At 37.4% G+C, this 19188-nt stretch overlaps 1 protein-coding gene across 4 annotated transcripts in view; it reads right to left on the reverse strand.

Moving 5' to 3' along the window:
- Window positions 1-2652: 2652 nt before the first annotated feature.
- Window positions 2653-19188, reverse strand: part of atp11b (ATPase phospholipid transporting 11B) — a 54916-nt gene continuing 38380 nt past the window's right edge. For 2 of the 4 annotated variants that reach the window (XM_065259363.1, XM_065259362.1), the window contains 2 exons: window positions 10811-10944; window positions 2653-3961 (listed from right to left, as the gene is read on the reverse strand). In XM_065259363.1, the coding sequence (XP_065115435.1) occupies window positions 3883-3961; window positions 10811-10944 (213 nt within the window). In that variant the 3' untranslated portion in view covers window positions 2653-3882. Of the gene's footprint in view, window positions 3962-10810; window positions 10945-16339; window positions 17081-17566; window positions 17653-19188 lie in introns of those variants that run through there. The other 2 variants (XM_065259364.1, XM_065259365.2) reach the window with 2 other exon arrangements.

Raw genomic sequence — 19188 nt, forward strand, 5'->3', positions numbered from 1 at the left:
TCTATATCTGTGACTAGGCAAATTACTATAGTACATCATGACTAGGGTTGTAACGGTATGAGATTTCCACGTTATGATAATCGTCTCAGAAACTATCGCGGTTTCACGGTTTGGCGGTATTAAACACTTATTATTATAATCATTAGCTACAATGACCCTTAAATTAATAAAAAACAGATAGGGGGTTTGGGTTGAACATATGGTTTATTATGTCAAACTTTTTTGGGAAAAAAAACACTTTTACAAAAAATAAACTTTGATTCTTAATTTATTAACTATTTTTAATTGTATTTTTTCAAATAAAATAATTATGAAATACTTATTAAATTATCTCAGAGCTGCTCTGGATATATTCATTTGTTCACATCGTCATATAGTGAGTGAAATAGTGAGCGAGTATAGTTTTTATTACATATCAACTATAATTAAATTGATCTGTAATCACTTAAATGGGCTTTAGTGTCTCCTTTTGCAGCCACTCTTCGTCCACATTTCTTGCAAACTGGATATCCATCTTGAAGAACAACCCTGCATTTGTTTTTTGGATACCCACAGTATTTCCATACTGTAGATTTTAACTTTTTTTCTGGTGGGGGATAGAGGTTAGAATTTGTAATCTCTGGCTCTGACATTTTCTCTGCTGTAGCCTACATAAAACGAGTGGAGGAGTCTAGCAGTCAAGCCGAATTAAGTTGCGTGTGTGCAGTAGCGCAGGTGAGATCTGCTTTATTATTTTTTTCCCAAAACCGTGTATAAGCAAATGTTTACAGTATGATAATCGTGAAAGTTAATATCATGGCCATACCGTTACAACCCTAATCATGACCGTCAGTGTCTCATTATTATTTACAAGATAGCGGGTTCTTATCCAATGTGGAGATGTTTTGCTTTTGTGTGCATGCTGTTCTGTATGGTAAGTAAATATGACTGCACCATTACGCACACTCTGTAATACGTTGGATGATTTTCCCCATGATGCCGTCAGGGCAAGACTCACCATCAACTGAATTTGCTCGGGAAAGCAACAGGAGGCAGGTGGACTTTGATCTGTTCTCAGGTACCCAATCCTGAGGACTTTTCATTATCTTCATACAAGCTATTATTTAAACTATAGCAGTTTTACTTTACATTTGTTTAAATTAAATATTATATTCAGTTTAATTATTTCTGTAATACTGCTAATTTTAGTAAATCTTAGCTTATATCGGTTGCCCCGCTGACTAAATTTGCTAATTAATGATATCAGCAATACAGTATTTTATAAGTATTTTCTAGGGTAGACTTAAGTTATGGGTAATAACTTATAATAATGGGAATAAATGGTTTTAAAATAAGTAATGTTTTATCAAAATGTTTGATAAATTACAATCATCTGGTAAAAATAATAATTTCAAAAACCATTTTGAATGGTTTGTTACTACCATTTAGTGTGGTAACTCACAACCTCAAGCTGCCTACTGCTTTAACAACAGTATGATAAAAGACAGGTACCTATATTTAAGAAGTTATTATTGATAATAATTATAATAATAATAATAATAATATCATTGATTTATCTGCCAAGTAACTTTCTGAAGCATATAAAGAACATCTCTAGCTGAAGGCTGTTTGTGGATGTCAGGCTACATAGGAACTTGGTGCATTTATGGTCATTTACATAGTATGCCTCAGCCAATTTAAATTCATTGTTTGGAACCAATCACTTTACAAACTTAAATGCCTGGTTTCACAGACAGGGTGGTAACACTTTACAATAAGGTTTATTGGTAAACATTAGTAAATGTATGAACTAACAAACAAACAATATAGTTTTTGTAGCATTAATGAATCTTTGTTAATGTTAGATAATGTCAATACAATTGTTCATGTTAGTTTCTGGTGCATTTACTAATGTTAACAGTTTCAACGTTCGATTTTTAAAATGTTTTAGAACATGCTAAAATTAACAAACTAACATTAATAAATGCTGTAGTATCGTTCACTGATAGTTGAAGTTAGATTGCATTTACTAATTGTTAACAAATACAACCTTATTGTAAAGTGTTACCGGGTTTAGATTAAGCCAGGAGACATTTAAGTTGCTTTTATAAATGTGACTCATAACTGGTGTGCATCCTGACTCCTGAGACAAAACAATAGTGCTAAAATATTTTACAAAATGTCAAGGAAAATATTTTACAGTTAAGACAACTCAAACATGCCTTTTAGTCTGGGACTACACCCTTAAGCCTTTTCTGTAAACCTTGGCCAAAATCATTAACAATGACAGGTAAGGAAGACAGAAAGGGAAGGTTAAGTGACCGGAGAAGAAGCTTTGAATCATCAATATAGATATGGGGATGTAGTTTTGGTGATCAAGCTTTGTTTTTCATCGGTTTAGCCAGAGTTGTTTTAAAATCTATACTTGGAAAGGGCCACCTGGATAATTGGTTTCCAAAACTTTATCCGCTTTAGTGCATTAATGAGACACCACATTTTAAAAATGTATTTATTCTGTAAATAGATCTTTCATAAACATCAGTACTTAAATTCATTGCAAGGAAAGTAGAACAGAACAAACATTTACAGAAAAAATGGAACCGTAACATGAATTACTGACATCACAGCTAGATCAGGCATTACCAGTCTAGACTGAGTCTTATTGCTAATGTCTGAGTAACAAATGGCATACTGGATTGCTATATAATCAATTACAATACAGCAAAACACTTCTTTCTTCATTTCAAATAAGTTGAAATAGTTATGACTGGTGTTCAGAAGTTTGTTTACTGACATGAAAAGTGATACACAAACAAAAAACAGAGGTAACAAATCTGTGTACTTCACAACTCCAACAAATTTGACTGAAACTAATCCAAACATTTAGTTTAGTGACCATTCAACAGCCATAAGGGTCACGGCACCATATTTAAAGGATCCAGGCTGGATCAATTTGAACTGTACTATGCAAAAACAAACTTAAAGCCTAGTTTTAACACTCACCAAGCTGGGAGTATTTATGTCAAGTTATCTAATGCCAATCCAAGGTAATTCTGATGGACTGACCAAAGCGCTACATGCAGTCTAATATCAAAAACTTCAGTATAGTTGATAAGCAAGTTTAAAACGGTTGTCTCAAAGCTTAGGCATTCATGTAACAGTAAACCACTGCCCATGTGGGAAAATTATTTAATTTATTTAGACTATGTCCTTTTATGCAAATTAAATACACACACAAACAAAATAAAACAGCTCTGTCAAGCGGCAACATACAGCGAGCAGAAAAACAAGGAACACGCTAACAATGATAAATTAAATTGGGACAATGGCTAGACATGAAAACATAGCAAACATTTGCAAGAGAGAAGAAACATGAAATATTATGCAGGCACATGGTTAATGAGGTTTAAAGTATGAAAATGATATGTCAGCCTTTAGGAACTCTGCAGCATTCCTGCATTATGATAATCTGCACAATCCAAGACTGTTTGGGTGTACAGGTAGGCATTTCAGGTTAGGAGGTTACAGATTTGAGCTCTAATGCTACACTAAACTTACATTTAATACCTTGAAAATCAGGCATTTAAGGGGGAATTATGGCTTTCAAACAAGACCCCTCATTTTCCTCAGGAAAGATTATGGCCCTTTGCATACAATTCCATGGTTAACTACTGCAATAGCGGAACACGAATCATTCAAATCCTTTGGTTTCTTTAAAGAACCACTGAATATCTTGTGTTGCTTGTCACGTTTGACGCAATGTGCTCTGAAAACCAGAGCCTTTGAAGTATAAAGCTGTTTTCGGTGTATGACTGGCTGGTGACTGTACTAGGGCAAGGGGAATGGGTAGGTGTCCAAACTTCATGAACGGTTCCTTTTATGGGGCTGGTGTGTGGCCTTTTCTTAACAATGGGATACCTCCATGGGGGAGAGTGTCAAGACGCTTCGGTCATTGGAGAAGGTCTCTGAGTCACTCCATGATCTGGAAGCATCAAGGAAATTGTGAAGAAAGAGGGGGAAAGTGTAAATGTTTTGTACAAGTTTAAAATATATCATTCCTGTTCTACCTGCTATATAGTCAGACTAATATGTGGGTGTTTTGATATGAAGAGAGGGACTGAAATCTCTAAGACCCTTATACTACGAATACATCTTATTTAACTGTACATCCTGATATTACATTTTACATGAAACATGCCAAATTTTTAAATGTGGAGATTATCTGGCTATTGCATTAGCCTATGTACCTGCCTGGTCTCTAGATATTGTTACTCTCATTATAAAGGAGATATAATTAACCATGACACATAATATTGAATACTTTTGATGCTTTAAAATCTGTATAGTAAAAAGAGTTGTGTAAAGGTGACTTTATGACTAACAAAAGTAACTGTTGGCTACAAGCCTGCCTATATTGGTGCATGCCTACAATACACATCTTCTAAAGCTGCATTTAAAGGTGGACAATGCAGGTTTTCCAAAAAAAAAAAAGAAAATATGAACTTTATGTTTTGACTAAATGTTACCATAAAAAAACATCTGAAGAATCGTTTGACAAAGGGTGCTTTGTGGTGCAAAGAGATTCTTCAAATTATAAAAAGTTGAGTGAGCAGCATTGGCCCAATTGTTACACAAAAAATTATTCAGAGTTAGTAGTAGTTTTGTAAGAGAGCGGCAAGAGTGAGAGTTAAGATGTTGTAACTGAAAAATCCTGCACAGTGCAACTTTAACTTGTGCACGGCGTCAATGGAAAAATGAATGCAAAGACATGTTAGTGCAAGATGGATTCATGTGCATAGTTAAAGGACACTAAATACAAATATACACACAACACCCGTTCACAGCTTTGACATTTACATAGACTACAACCTCTTCAGTATATAAGTTCACAGTTACAGTACATAAGTAATAATCATATAAACTAATTATTAAGATAAATCTATAGACTGTAGAAAAATATTCGGCATGTATATAGCTTTACTATAAAATATATATAATATTTGTAAATTGAGTAAAATAAGGCAGCCCTTAAGCAGTCCGGGCAAGCTGTATTTCTCAAATGCCATACCAACAGTAAATTGGAGTTATTCACCATAGGGCATCACTTCATATAGTTTGTTTTTAGGACAAATGCCCTTCAAGTACAGCCATATTATAGATACACCATGCTATAAGATAAAGATTACATTAGTAGCTACAGTAATGCAGTTATCTTTGGATCATGTTGAAGAAAGGACTAAGATAGGATGAATAAACATATAATGTACCATTCTTGCAGGTAAAGACAACCGTTTTAAGATCTTGAGGTATAGTGGTTTAAGTTAGAAAGAGTATATTGAATTCATATACATACATATATGCAGGGGTGGTCTACTCAATGCATACCACCACAGCAGACAATTTTTCATTGTCTAAAACAGTGGCTCTTAGCAAATTTTATAAATGGCAACCAAACAGTTTGTCTATCACACACTGGTCTAAGGACAAATGGAAGTAAAGCAGTATAGACCAGAGGTCCCCAACCACCGGGCCACGACCCAGTACGAGCATTTAAGGACAGCAACCCAAAATTGTTTATCATTAAAGGTGCCAAAGAATGCATTGAAATAATATGTTTACTTGTTTTCTGATATCTACATAGAAGCTATGTGGCTTTATTAAGCGCACAAAATATCCAGAGACGATTTTACATGTCCATTCACAACCCTAGGATTTGCCTTTAGAATAAAATGGTTTATTATTACTAGGGATGCACCGAATCCAGGATTCGGATTCGGCCGAATACTGGGCTTTTTGACGGGGTTCGGATTCGGCCGAATCCTAGATTTTTTTTCCACCGAACCGAACCCTAGGCTTGCGCTACGCAGGTCGACGTCACGCGGCCGTTGATTACACACATCGGGTGCTGACGTGGAGATGAGCTTTTTCTTTCGGTGAGCCTTGGGGGCTGGACACACCAAAACTTTTAAACGCCAAATTCCAGCTGTTTTTCAGCCGAGCGCTTGGTAGCTGTGATGCTTCAGCTGTAACCAGTTGGTTGCTGTGGTAATCTCCCGCCCCTCCTCCACTGTAATTGGACGGCCGTGTGAAACCTGACATTGACGAGCGGAGCTTCTCATTCAAAGTTAAATATAGTTTTCAGCGCGGAGCTGCTTGTTTATTGTAAAAACGAGCGTGTTGCAACGCATCGCTTTCATAATGCATAGGCTTATGGTAATTGTCAAAATAGTTTTTCCAACTTGTCATCCTGGCAGGATGTACAGTTAAAATTAAATAAAATGAAAAATACACTGCTGTTGACGTTGTTTACTTCATTAATGTGTTTTACTGTGTTAATGGAATAAGGATGCGAGTAGGATTCGGTATTCGGTTTCGGATTCGGCCGAATCTTAAACGGTGGATTCGGGATTCGGCCGAACCTAAAAAATCTGGATTCGGTGCATCCCTAATTATTACCTTATTTGAAAGGATCATGAATAATAATTGGGCTGTTCCTGGCATGAGAATTTGTGAGCTTCACTTTACGCAGAGAGCTTGTAGAGAGAAAATTCCTTCTTGCACGCACATGGACTTAATACGCGCGTCTCGGACTCGTTCTAGCACCTAAATCCAGCCCGTCATGCAGCTGCGCTTCCCTCTGTCTCACATGCACGCGCTACCGCATCTGTCCGAAGTCTAAACATAAACTTAAAGGAGACATATCATGCTAAATCCACTTTCTTGGCTCTTAAATGCATTTTGTTGTATATTTGTAGTGTTTATAAGTACATAAAAGTTGAAATTAGTCTCTTCAGGTGCTTTGTTGATATCTTTATATTCTGTTTTGGTCATATTTTCCAACCGGTTGTGATTTTTCTATTATCTATTACGTTTTTTGAACAATTACGTCACAGTATTTGCAGCGGAACTGCTAAATAAGGACATCGACTTCCAGCCCAACACTACGAGCAATCCGCCATTTTATATTTCTCGCTGCGATATTGTAGTTCAAGCTCAAGGATGCAGAAGTTACGAGAGCGTAAGAAATGTACTCACATCTGTGGGTAAAGTCATTTTTGTGTGCCCGAGGCACTTTAAGGATAACTACTTCACCAATCTCCGCCAGTATAAAGAAGGAATTGCCGATAGACTTCGTCTGATTGAGGGGTCAATTACTTATTTCTTTGGAGACGACGAGCAGAGCACTTCGGTAAGCAGTTTATAACTTAAAGTAAAAAAGTAAAGTACACGGTGGTCATGGTTTAGCAGTGCTGTTTCTCACTCCGAAGGCTGCAGCCTGGGGAGATCGCTTTTGGGCATCAAGCCTGGTTTAAGTTAACTGAGCATTACATTTGCAAGTCATGAGCATATTACAACAACTTACGATTAACTAAGAATAATAGTAAACTTTATAATTGTTAATATTCTGAAATAAGAACGTCTTGATGACGTATGCAGCCTAGATATGCGACCTCCGGAGGCTGCAGCCTCACACCATTGCGATACCTCCATACAGGTATGAAGACGTTGTTCTGCAGGTTCGTCGTCTTCATTTTCCTCTCAGTCCGTTTCCGACTCGAACTCGCGAACATATAAGGCCGGATGGACAAGTCTTCCGTTGTTGACATTTTGTGAATAACGAGTAAATAAAAAGTTTCTGTGCAGCTAGATAATCGTATCTCTGCTATAAAACTACAAAAATGGCCGAACGGGGTGGAGTTTAAACGAGTGTCACCTCTGCAACCTGGAGAGGGGGCAGGGTATGACGTGCATTTAAAAAGACAGTACCAAAACGAGTTGCTCTCAGCTGCACATCAGAAAAGGGGTAGAAAGGGGGCCTGTGGGGCTATAATAATGAGGAATTCAGACCCAAGCATTGCAGTTTCGCTTTACATAGACCACAAATAGAAGATTTATATGTAAAAAGGACAGATTTAAAAGCATGATATGTCTGCTTTAAGTAATTCTTATTTATTTGTTTAGTTTAATGCGTTTCATGCGAGCTGAGGCAAACTATTCATTTTGTTTAAAATATAACCCGCTGCATATTGGCGCCACTCTGGCGGACGTGCAGAGAGCTGCGCTCTGTCTGAAGTCAGATAGTAATTCTGTTTATGATATGCATTTCAATGAGTTGTAGCAATACATCCCACGTGTTTAAAATATGATTGCGTTCCCCTGGACCAATGTGTTTAAAAAGGCACCTCTGAGAGAACCACTGCTTGACATGTGCAGCCTTCTGCAACAGCACTAAACAAATGCATTTAAATATTTGTATTTGCGCTGCGGGTGCGCAGGTGCATGTTTTTACAGTCATTAAGTAATCGTGTTAAATAATCAGGATTATGATTTTTTCCATAATTGAGCAGCCCCTAGCTCTGACATTTCCTTGCACTAGAGAGGTTATTAGCGCGCAGAGGGTTAAAACCAGCACGTGTCTTGTTGTCGCTCCCTGGCACGCTGGAAAGAGCGTCTGGGCTTGAATGAAGCGCTCGGATTAATGGCATCAGTTTAAGAAAGATGCTTTTATTTTGTTGCTCTTGTACTTTTTTGAACCAATCAAGTGCCTTGTCATAATGAGTAAGAAATGAACAAATAAATAAATGAGTAAACTGCCCCGCCACCCGATACTATTGTGTATCGCCGATCTCACAGGCTGACGATAGAACGATCTCAAAATGGGGCATATCGCCCAAATCTAAATAATAATGTTGATCTCTACTCTAATTGGCTGTTTCTCAGAGCAGGTTGTTAAGAGTAGCTGTGTATAAACAGACCTTATGTTTGAGCCTGTATCAGATAAAATTAGAGATTTTGAGGAAAAACTAACTGTTTGGAGATTGTTAATGGACATTTCTGAGTGGTAAGTTTTTTTTTTTTCAGCATGGACCTGCAAAACTTAACTGTAATGTCAATAGTATAACTTCAGCCTAAACACTAGCATATAGCATTAACTAGCATATAGCGCTAACTCAGCAGTCACAATAAATTTAAATTAGGTACAATGTTGTTACAATGCTAAAAAAAATGTTGGGGCGTACATCTCGACTATAACGTCACAGTTGGTGTTATGTTAAGACTGGCCTGTTTTTTCAGCTGTCTTTTACATGCACAAGGTTTACATAAGTAGGAAACAATTGCGTTTGAAGCTCACGATATATCATTACCACGTACAGAGCTCGTATTATTCATCTATGCCTATGTAATACAGTTTTACATTCTACAGCACCTTTATTTATTAAGGCTGAATGGGCAAGCGAATTTGTAAAACAATGAAAGTAAAAAGTAGTGCTCCTGTAAAGCTTAGTAATAGAGCATTGTATTAGCAGTGCAAACGCTCATAGGTTCAAACCCAGGGAACATGCATACTGATAAAAAATGTATAAACAGTAATATAAATGTAATGTAAAAACAATCCGCCCAAATAGTCTTTAATTCTTATTTCCATTTAAAACTTCATACATTTCACAAGAGCACTAAAATTGTGAGCCACTTAAAATAAGTGATGGTGCAAGTATGCGCAACACGTAGGTCTTACTTGCACTAGCACTACTCAAACCCCCCACTGTCCGCAGATCAATTTTAAGCCTAAACCGATCCACAGTGTAAAAAAAAAGTTGGGGACCCCTGGTACAGACAAACCAATCAATGCAACAAGCCACTGAACTAAATGTTTAAAACTTTAAATGCTTCAAATTTTGAGATGGTAGGAGCTGAAAAAAACATGGCAAATCAATGGAGCATAATACTATTTTGTGAAAACACACTCTGGCATTTACTGACCATTCAACACAGTAAATACCAATGGCTGCAACCATGCAACTAGACATACTGATAGTTCATTTGTAAGGCTTCAAGTTTAACATAAAAACAGCAAAGGCGATAAAAAATTTGCTTGGAGACTACAGATTCCAGTGTCTCCCTCAATCCTAAAGTGGTCCCTTGATTTTTTTATCTTTGTGGTAACCAAACCAATCACTCAACAGTAGATAAACACTGTATCTACAGCTGACATTGGCCAGTCAACGCAGAGGTCTTCATTAGTACCCTGCTTTCCATGGCAGTGTTAGCGGTTCAACTGGAACAGGAATTTTATATTTATGGAGATCAAATGTCTATTTACATGTTTCAACATTTGGACACTATGAAGTAGCTTCGAAAGCATACGGACACAGACAGTTAAAATGATTACAAGAAATGTATGTCTTGTAAGTACATAATAGTTGCATGCAGATTGCGCTCACTGAGAGATATGCACATAAAGCAATAACTAACATAAAGACTAAAACACTCTGAACTGGGACGCAAAACTGAGAACATAGGATGTTTCACGGACATTATAGTACAACATTCCACAAGAATATACTTGGAAATACTGACATAGTGTTAGTTTTGCTGGGTGTGATGTGTAAAAACACTAATAAGCAGACAGCTTTAGTGATTATAGAGTCTGATATAAAATGGAGGCACAAGCACAATATCATCTGCTACATAGAAAAGACACACACAACGCGACACCAGCTCTTGCAAAGACAGGAGGTATAAGACTATGAAATAACGAAAACAGTGATCTTAAAAAGCAAACTCAAAAATTTTACTTCATGGCAAGAAGTTTTGTATTCGTTTTTTTTTTGTATTTCCACATACCTGGACCCTAGCAGGTGGTGTAGCACACATCTACATAATAAAGATCTGCAAGAATTTAAAGGTTTCCTTCCCAATCTATGCTTTAATCTTTAGGGAATGCTACAAGTTCAACGCTGGCCCTCACTACTCCAGGATGGCTGGCTCGTCACATTCCAGCTTGTAGGATATATGCTTACAACAAAGGTGAGAGAGAGAAAGGTCGCACCTGGTGGCCCGGGAGGGGTCACAGTGGCCCATCATTCGCTCCACCATCCGACCCAGCCGTGAGCAGGCGTTTTGCCCCTCTGAGAAACAGCACATGGAGTCCATACATCCGATGCCCTGGTGGGCCTCAATAAGCTGAAATGGACAAAAGAGAGAGAAAATTAGTTAAAAAACTTGAAGCCAAAATAAAAGCACCTATAAGCACGAAAATATGTCTGTGCTGAAAAATTATTTAATGTACATAATGAAGAGGATGGGCATATATCTTCATTTTTCCTGGACAGTTACTGAATACTGAAGCATACTGAAGAACCTTTAAACATACTAAAATCTGAGCTGCAGGTGATTGAAGGTTGTAGGAAATGCCATGTCACTCATCATGCCAGTATGAAAATGCATATGTAAGAATGGCATAAAAGTTACAAAAGAAAAAGCAAGATTAAACTGGTGCACCATTTCTTACAATTACACTTTATACTTATCATGAAGTGCCTAAACTGAACTTCTGTGTGCTGTTTCCGTTCGCGTGGTTATTTTTCAGTTGAAGCTGCATGCCATGTAATGTTACCAGCAAAACCTGTTTTTGCAATACATTTACTTTACAGTCGACAGGGTTTTGGTTTGTCAAAACCACAAAAAATGCACCATGATGGATTAATGGGGGGCAGAGGGCGTTTCACACGGTACGCGGGAAACGGTGGAAGCACTTTTCTGATATAGCAGAAGCGTTTGGTACAGGCGTGCTGGTGTTACGCTGGTGGAACGGACGTTGCCACGTCACATTGTTTTTATTGAAAAATAATAAAACATAACGAAAATTCTGTTTGTGTCATTTTGTCATTCATAGTTTTAATTACTGCAATTATTTAATAACTTTTAATTTGCCTAAAGTAATGATTTGCCTAAAGCAATATCACATTTCATGTCCCAAACTCTTGATTGCTCATTTATATTTCTGTATGAAATTGTTGATGTGTCATATAGCTCTGTGAATTAAATCACATTTCAAATGATTTTCTCCTCAATGTTTTAACACTTCACTATGAGCTCAGTAAAATGTTCTGATTGGTTGTTAATAATCTGTTCAATGCCTGGTTAAAGCCTACGCTGCCACTCACTAAAAAATAAAATATTTGTATCTTCAGCAGCTAAGATCCCACGAATTTGTGGTGCACGAACACCTCATACCAGTGAAAACCGCCCACTGTTTGCCACTTTCTGCATGTCTCCTAATGAAAATGAGTTCATTTTGTGTTTAATTACTTTTGAAACAGTGTAGCTTTTGCAGTCGTGAAAAGTCGTGGGTCCTGTCTGAAAGGCCCCTAACATAGACCACAATCAGACCCTTAAATAGACCACAATCAGACATGACTCAAATGCCCATCTTTGTTTACAGTCACCCTGATGAAATCTACCAATAACAATAGACCTCCAGACCCTTTTTAGCATTATATGCAAAACAGGTATCCAGTGCAAAGACAAATTCTGCTCATGCCTGGATACCTGTAGGGATTTAGAATTACATAATTATAATATGTTTGATATATACTAGGACAAGCTGTAGTATTAAAATGCCCTAAAGTGATTTATTCATAGTTACCAAAACCTAACCACACAAAAAGAGACCAAATAGGGGTTTTGCGCAACAAACGTCTATATTCTGCAAAACAGGTCACATCACTTCCGGTTGAGGTCTTCCGGCATATGCTTCCTGAAATTAAGATCTGTCCCAAGTTGCCTTTTAAATAAGCTACCAAAGATGAGAAGAACCAATGTCCATCCTGATGATATTTAAAAAAAATGTTTCTTCTGTTGACTGACATTTGGATACTAAAATTGAATAAAATGCCACAAATAAAATCAACTAGGTTATCTGAAAAGATTAGTTGTCCACAGATATTGCCTAGATATAGATATTAGATCATACTACTGTTAACACTTTCACAAGTATTTCACAAAACTTTGACCTGTGTTATCAATTAAACCTGTTATGATTTGTGTTATCTCTGTATATATTTATATTTAAATTTGTTTAATGATCTGAACATTAAAGTGGACAAACATGCAAAAAAAAAAAAAAATCAGAAAGGGGCCAACACTTTTTCACACAACTGTATACCCCTGGTTTCACAGACAAGGCTTAAGGTTAGTCTGTACTGATCCCACTGGATCATCTCTACTGATTCTACTGGATCTATCTGCCACTTTTGACAATGTTAATAACCACATCCTCATCCTCCTGCCGACCCACATAACTATGGGTGTCTCCTGAACAGTGCTACTATGGTTCAGGTCTTACCTGTCAGGTAGTTTTAGGTTTAATTTATTTTGCACAAATATAAACTATATACCACCCACCCACTCTTGTAGATTAATTCTCAACAACATTATGAAAATTAGACCTTTCCTATCCGAGCATGCTACACAAGTCCTAGCCCAGGCTCTTGTCCTGTTCAGACTGGACTACTGCAATGTGTTACTGGCCGGACTCCCAGCCTGAACAACCGAAACCTTACAGATGATGCAGAATGCAACAGCAAGAGTGGTCTTCAATAAGCCAAAGAGGGTGCACATCACTTCTCTCTTTGTCAGGTTACAACTGGCTTCCTATAGCAGCTCGCAAATTTAAAGCTCTGTTCCTGGCCTTTAAAATCACCACTGGGTCAGCAACCCCTTCCCTTCACTCGCTTATACAGACTTGAGTACCCTCTAGATTCCTGCTCTCTGCCACAGAGCGACGACTTTTGGTGCCATGCCAAAAAGGGAAAAAAAATCACTATTGCGTACCTGTGGAATGATGTTCTGGTTGCGACAAGATCTGCTAATTCTGTAGTCGTCTTTAAGAATCGGCTAAAACCCATTTATTCCGTCAACACCTCACTTACTAATACAGAGATTAATATCTTTTTCTATTTTCTACCTTTATCTATCTTGTCATTAAAAAAACTAACCCTTAGCTATGTATACTGTTTTAGATTCAAATAGATTAGTTCTAGTGCACTTATGTATTGCTGCTGTGCTTGTGTGGTTCTAATTGCTTCTATTGGTTACCTCATTTGTAGTCGCTTTGGACAAAAGCGTCTGCTAAATAACTAAATGTAATGTAGCGTATTTTTCGGTCTATAAGTCACGTTTTTTTTCATAACTTGGCTGGTGCTGCGTCTTACAATCAGGTGAGCCTTATAAGTCAGTATGAATTTATTTTGACATTTATTAGGCAAGAGACAACATTACTGTCTACAGCCGCGAGAGTCCGCCATATGCTGCTTCTGTAATTATGTAATTTAATGGGATCTGTAATGTGAAATGATGAGTATGCAAACTTCACCCTAGTTTGCTTGTTCGGTTAATTTAGCCTATTCAACCTTCCAGGTAAGTTCTGTATGCTATAGACCCCTTTTGCGCGGACGTCACAGATACGTCACGGCGCTAGCTGGAGGCAAAACAAACGGAAAACTTACTGGAGGCGGCTAATACAAACCAACACAGGGTCGGCTACACAAGGAGCTTTTAAAATGTCGTCTTGTTGTGTTGTTGGTTGCCAGAATTGACGGAGAACAGGCAATTTGAAGTTTTATCGGAAACCTGCTGCCACTGCCAGACAAAAAAATAATGACGACAGCTATGGTTAAAGCTAAGAAAACTCGGCAGCTACCGTCTGTTAAAGCATTGAGGGGAATCTTTCTGCCTCCAGCTAAGCCCCGCCCATACAAATACGTCACATTGTTTACCAACTGTAAAAGGGTCTACAGTTTGTCGTTTAAATAACTGATAATATTACTTTTGACGTACAGACATCTATTCAGCCTGCTGATCTGTCTGCTATTGTTTAGTTGAAAGACTTGCCTTTCCAGATTAAATGTTTGTTCTTCGGCTTGGATTTTGTTAAATAATTTTCCAAATAAACGCGATGTGTAGTCCACTGTGACTTATATATTTTATTTCGTCTTAATGACGCATTTTTGAATGATGCGGCTTAAACTCCGATGCAGTTTATAGTCCGGAAAGTACGGTAAATGTAGTCTAGACTGTAGTCCTGGTCTCAAGATACACACCAGTAACGTCTTTTTCCAAGGCATGTTTATAAAAGATGCTTAAACATCTTAATTTAAGTAAGGTCTAGCTAGGAAGTAGGTCCTGGGTTTAGCTAAGCCCTGTCTGTGAAACTAGGCCACAGTGTACCCACATTTTTCTGTAGCTTGATGGTACCCTGTAGTGTCTTCTCTTCTTACTAGATCACAAACTAAAATTGTTAATTTCTGCCATCAGAAATGAACATGCAGGAGTAAAGTCGACACACTCATTCTATTCAGCTCAGACTTTCACGTAACCCTGCTGCACGCATCAAAGCGTTTTTTACGAAGGCAGATGAAGGTGAGTGGCCATGCAATTGACATCTCTCCTTTTGAACCACAATCTGGCACGATTTGCGATCACAAGTAAACTGCGCCCGAGCCCACCTTTGCAAGCGGGACAGGGTGCGATTAAATAAACTAATATCGTTATTGCGGAAAGCAGGAAAGTCTCATCATTGGCAGGGAAGCGTTTTCTCTTATTTGACAAGTTATCTCGTCAATGGCGGGGAAAGAGTTAAAATAGATCTGATTAATACAGTCTGAAACAATAGTATCTAGTGCACAAAGTACAACGTGCTGAGGGTGGCAACTATGGTAATGCAGAACTGTAAGTGGGCGGGGCTTTATCAATGTGAGGGATTGGGGATTAAAAACAAGGAATGGGTGGATTTTTTTCATCGTAAGGTGGTTGTGTCAACACACTGACAATACACATTATGTCCAAACACCTTGTAAAAGTGGATTTAGCATAGAAGGTGCCATTTAAAACATTCTTCATTAACAATTATTCAGGTATGTCATTCTTGTAATGTAGCTAGCTACTTATTAAAAGTTATTTGTTACTAGTAGCTAACCACTTTTTCAGATGGGTAGCTTGGCTGTAGTTTAACTACTTTTATTGATAAGTAGCTTATAGATGATCTAACTACAGTTTCAGAGTAGCTTCCCCAACACTGATAGTAACAAAGCTAAAAAAAACTTTTTAGCTAGGTGGACTTGTCAATTTAAAACAAAATAAGAAAAGAAGCAATGCATAAAAAGTTATATTTAAGTTGGCTAAACAAACAATTGTGTCACTGTGTCATGTGTAATTTTTTTTTACAATTTCTCAATTATTAATATTTTTAAAATTGTCCCTGAATTGTGCAAGTGTGATTAAACTATATAACTTTCTGACATATGTCAGAACAAGCTATTATTGTACATCTAAAAAGGTGCTTTAAAGAAGACGTGATTTTGCAGCATGTCAAAGTTTATCTCACCCTGATTCTAAACCCTCTTCGTTTTGCCTTCCTAATATTAAAAGAATATTGGTGTAGCATTTAGCTGCAGGCTCACTTATTTTACTTTTATAATTCTCTGTTCACTGCTTGTAGTTCTGTCAAATAAAGATTCAGCTACACCGACTTGATGAGTTAACTAACACAGTGCATTTAATTATGAAAGTGATCACTGCTATGCTCTAATAATCCGCTGTAAAGAATATTCTGTGCAATACGCAGATACTGCGTGCGTGTTTCACTCTAATTATAAATGGTCGGATCTGCCATCACGTCTCAAATGTATAAGACAATTACAAAATGAGAGCATATCTCTGAAACATTTTGCTCAAATTGTGCTTGGGTAACCTGATCCTTTTTTAACCCAAAGCCGCATCAGGCAGAACTAAAACTTGGCATAGGATATCGTGCGCTTTTTACACATGGCTGTCCTCTGCGGCACTCTTACCGATGAATTTGTCTGAGCATCACTCTGCATGTTGGACTGATGCCATTTTTTACATGTGAGAAGCTACAGCGCTTTCTCGTAAGCTCAATATGGTAGGGGGCAGGACAGCTCCAACACTTTAAGTGAATGTACAAATCACAACAGACTGGGCCAGCTTGCCCAATCAGAGCATTTAGAAAGAAAGGGTTTCATATAGATTGTAAGTAACACAAGCATTGGAGGCAAACTGGGAAAAGAGCTGCAGCAAATAAGCTGCAGTAAATATTTTTTGAACAATTAATCAATAAAAATCTATTCTAGTACACCTTGAAAAAAGATCACGACTTCTACAAAGGTCAATACTATAATAGGACCCCTTTAATGAAACACACTCATACCACCCAAAGCAGCTCTTGTTTCAAGTACACAGCAACACAGGAAGAGCCAGTGTCACATGACAAGATGTCGTATTCTGAGCTGACTTCCATCTGGAAGTACAAAACAATGCAGCAAGTTTAGCACGTGTATGAAATGAAGTGAATGAGCATGAAAATGCTTCACATTCACTGCGAGAAACAGATTTTTAAGTCACAGAATACACTTTAAGGTAGTTCTTTTCCGCTTAAGCCAAGAAACAAAGAAGGACTACGGATCTCCCTCTTTAGCTGGATTGGAGATTATTTTCTCTGCTCTTTGTCAAATGCTCAATACAGAAAGCTATGTTTTAGGAGCATGCAGCCCAGATAATTATTTTCATAGCAAAGCAACTATTTTAGTCTATCATGCTGAGTTGCTACAAGAAGACATATCTGTAAACAGGCTCGTGGTTTGTTAAAATCGTCCCTGCAGAAGAATGCATGCGTAGGTGGGGGGTTTACATGCAGGGAGAATTGTTACATCACTGCCTCTGCTCTCATGAATGCTGGTTAGTTTGTTCTGCTGCATGCAGAGTGAGAGTATCTCTCCTACTCTACCTAATCTTGCCCAGTTGAGTCTTGGCTCTGGACAGAGGCTGCAGTGCGATGAAGTCATCACCTATAGCCACACGGTTGGTGTACATCTACAGAACACACAGAGAGTCAGATAGAGGAGAAAGCCACATGTGGAGTTATACACTAATGTCCTAAAGGTCACATTCAATCTACACACACTCAGAAATGACAAAAACAGCAAACAAGCAGCGGATGCAAAAAGCATACACTTCAAAACTAGCAGATGTCATCTGCAAGGCAACGAGTGCTAATGCCACAGAACTGTGTTGTATCACTTAGAAGTGTCAAATGTATCACTAGCTAGGTATTAAATTTGTCTTTCTCAGTCTCTGTAGTACCAACACAATTTGGTAACTAAGTATATGCCAAATTTCAAATGTCTGCATTTACTTAGGCTTTTATTTAACCAAACAGCAATAACTGTCAAAAAAATATTTCAACAACTTTAATGCAAGACGTAAAAACATTAAAATCTAATCAAACATAAGTCCGTATTTACAAGCTTATATTTATGCATTTACCAACTTGGGAGGAGCATTTAACATTTTATTTTAGTCTAAAGTCTTACAAAACCAACAGGAAAATGTAACCATTTTCATTTATATTTACTTATATGCACATATACAGTTGTGCTCAAAATTATTCATACACAGGTCAAATGTTTTATTATGGTTAATTTTTATATGACAAATAGGCATGTGCTGGCTGAAAACGACACAAGACAATATTAGCTGTTTTTTTCATTATTTACATTTTGAAAAAATGTCCCATGTCCAACATTATTCATACCCTTTCTCAATAATCAATGGCAAAGCCTTTACTTTTCATCACAGCTGTCAAATTTTTTTTAACATTTTGACAAGGTTTTTGCATATTACCACTGGGATTTTGGACCACTTCTCTTTTGCATAGATCTCCAGGCCCGTGAGGTTGGAAGGCTTCCTTGCCATACACTGAAAAAAATTATTCATTCAATTTACTAACTTTTTTAAGGTAAGTGGTTGCAATCAATTTATTTAAGCTACATTTAAACAAAAATTTTTATTTTACTTTACTAATCTTTTTTGTTTAAATGTAACTTAAATAAATTGACGGCAACCACTTACCTTAAAGAAATTGAGTAAATTGAATGAATCATTTTCTTCAGTGTAACTTTGGTCTTTTGTTCTCTCTACAAATTATTAATAGAATTTAGGTCTAGACTCTGGCTTGGCCACTCCAAAATGTTGATATTGTTCATATAATATGTCTTGTTTAATTAAAAGTTGAGTTTTAGAACAGTTTTTTGTCAAAAATTTTCTCTGGGGGGCCGCGAAGGAATGCGCCATACACAAGGGGGGCCGCACATTGAAAAAGATTGAGAACCACTGGTCTAGGGTGTGCCCAGGTCAAGTTTTTCTGCATACTGTTTGATGTTTTGCATCAGAATCTAAATGGAGTCTTTTTCTTTTTTTATGATGCCACTTACTTTCTTAAATTTGCCTGGCCCATTGGCTGAAAAACACCACCAAAGCGTCATGTTTCCACCACCATGCTTAACCATGGGAATGGTGTTCTTGGGGTTGAATGCTTCCCCTATATTCTCCAAAGCCACATCCCTATGT

The sequence above is a fragment of the Paramisgurnus dabryanus genome, chromosome 24 (assembly GCF_030506205.2).
Source record: "Paramisgurnus dabryanus chromosome 24, PD_genome_1.1, whole genome shotgun sequence".
In the NCBI taxonomy this organism is placed as follows: domain Eukaryota; kingdom Metazoa; phylum Chordata; class Actinopteri; order Cypriniformes; family Cobitidae; genus Paramisgurnus; species Paramisgurnus dabryanus.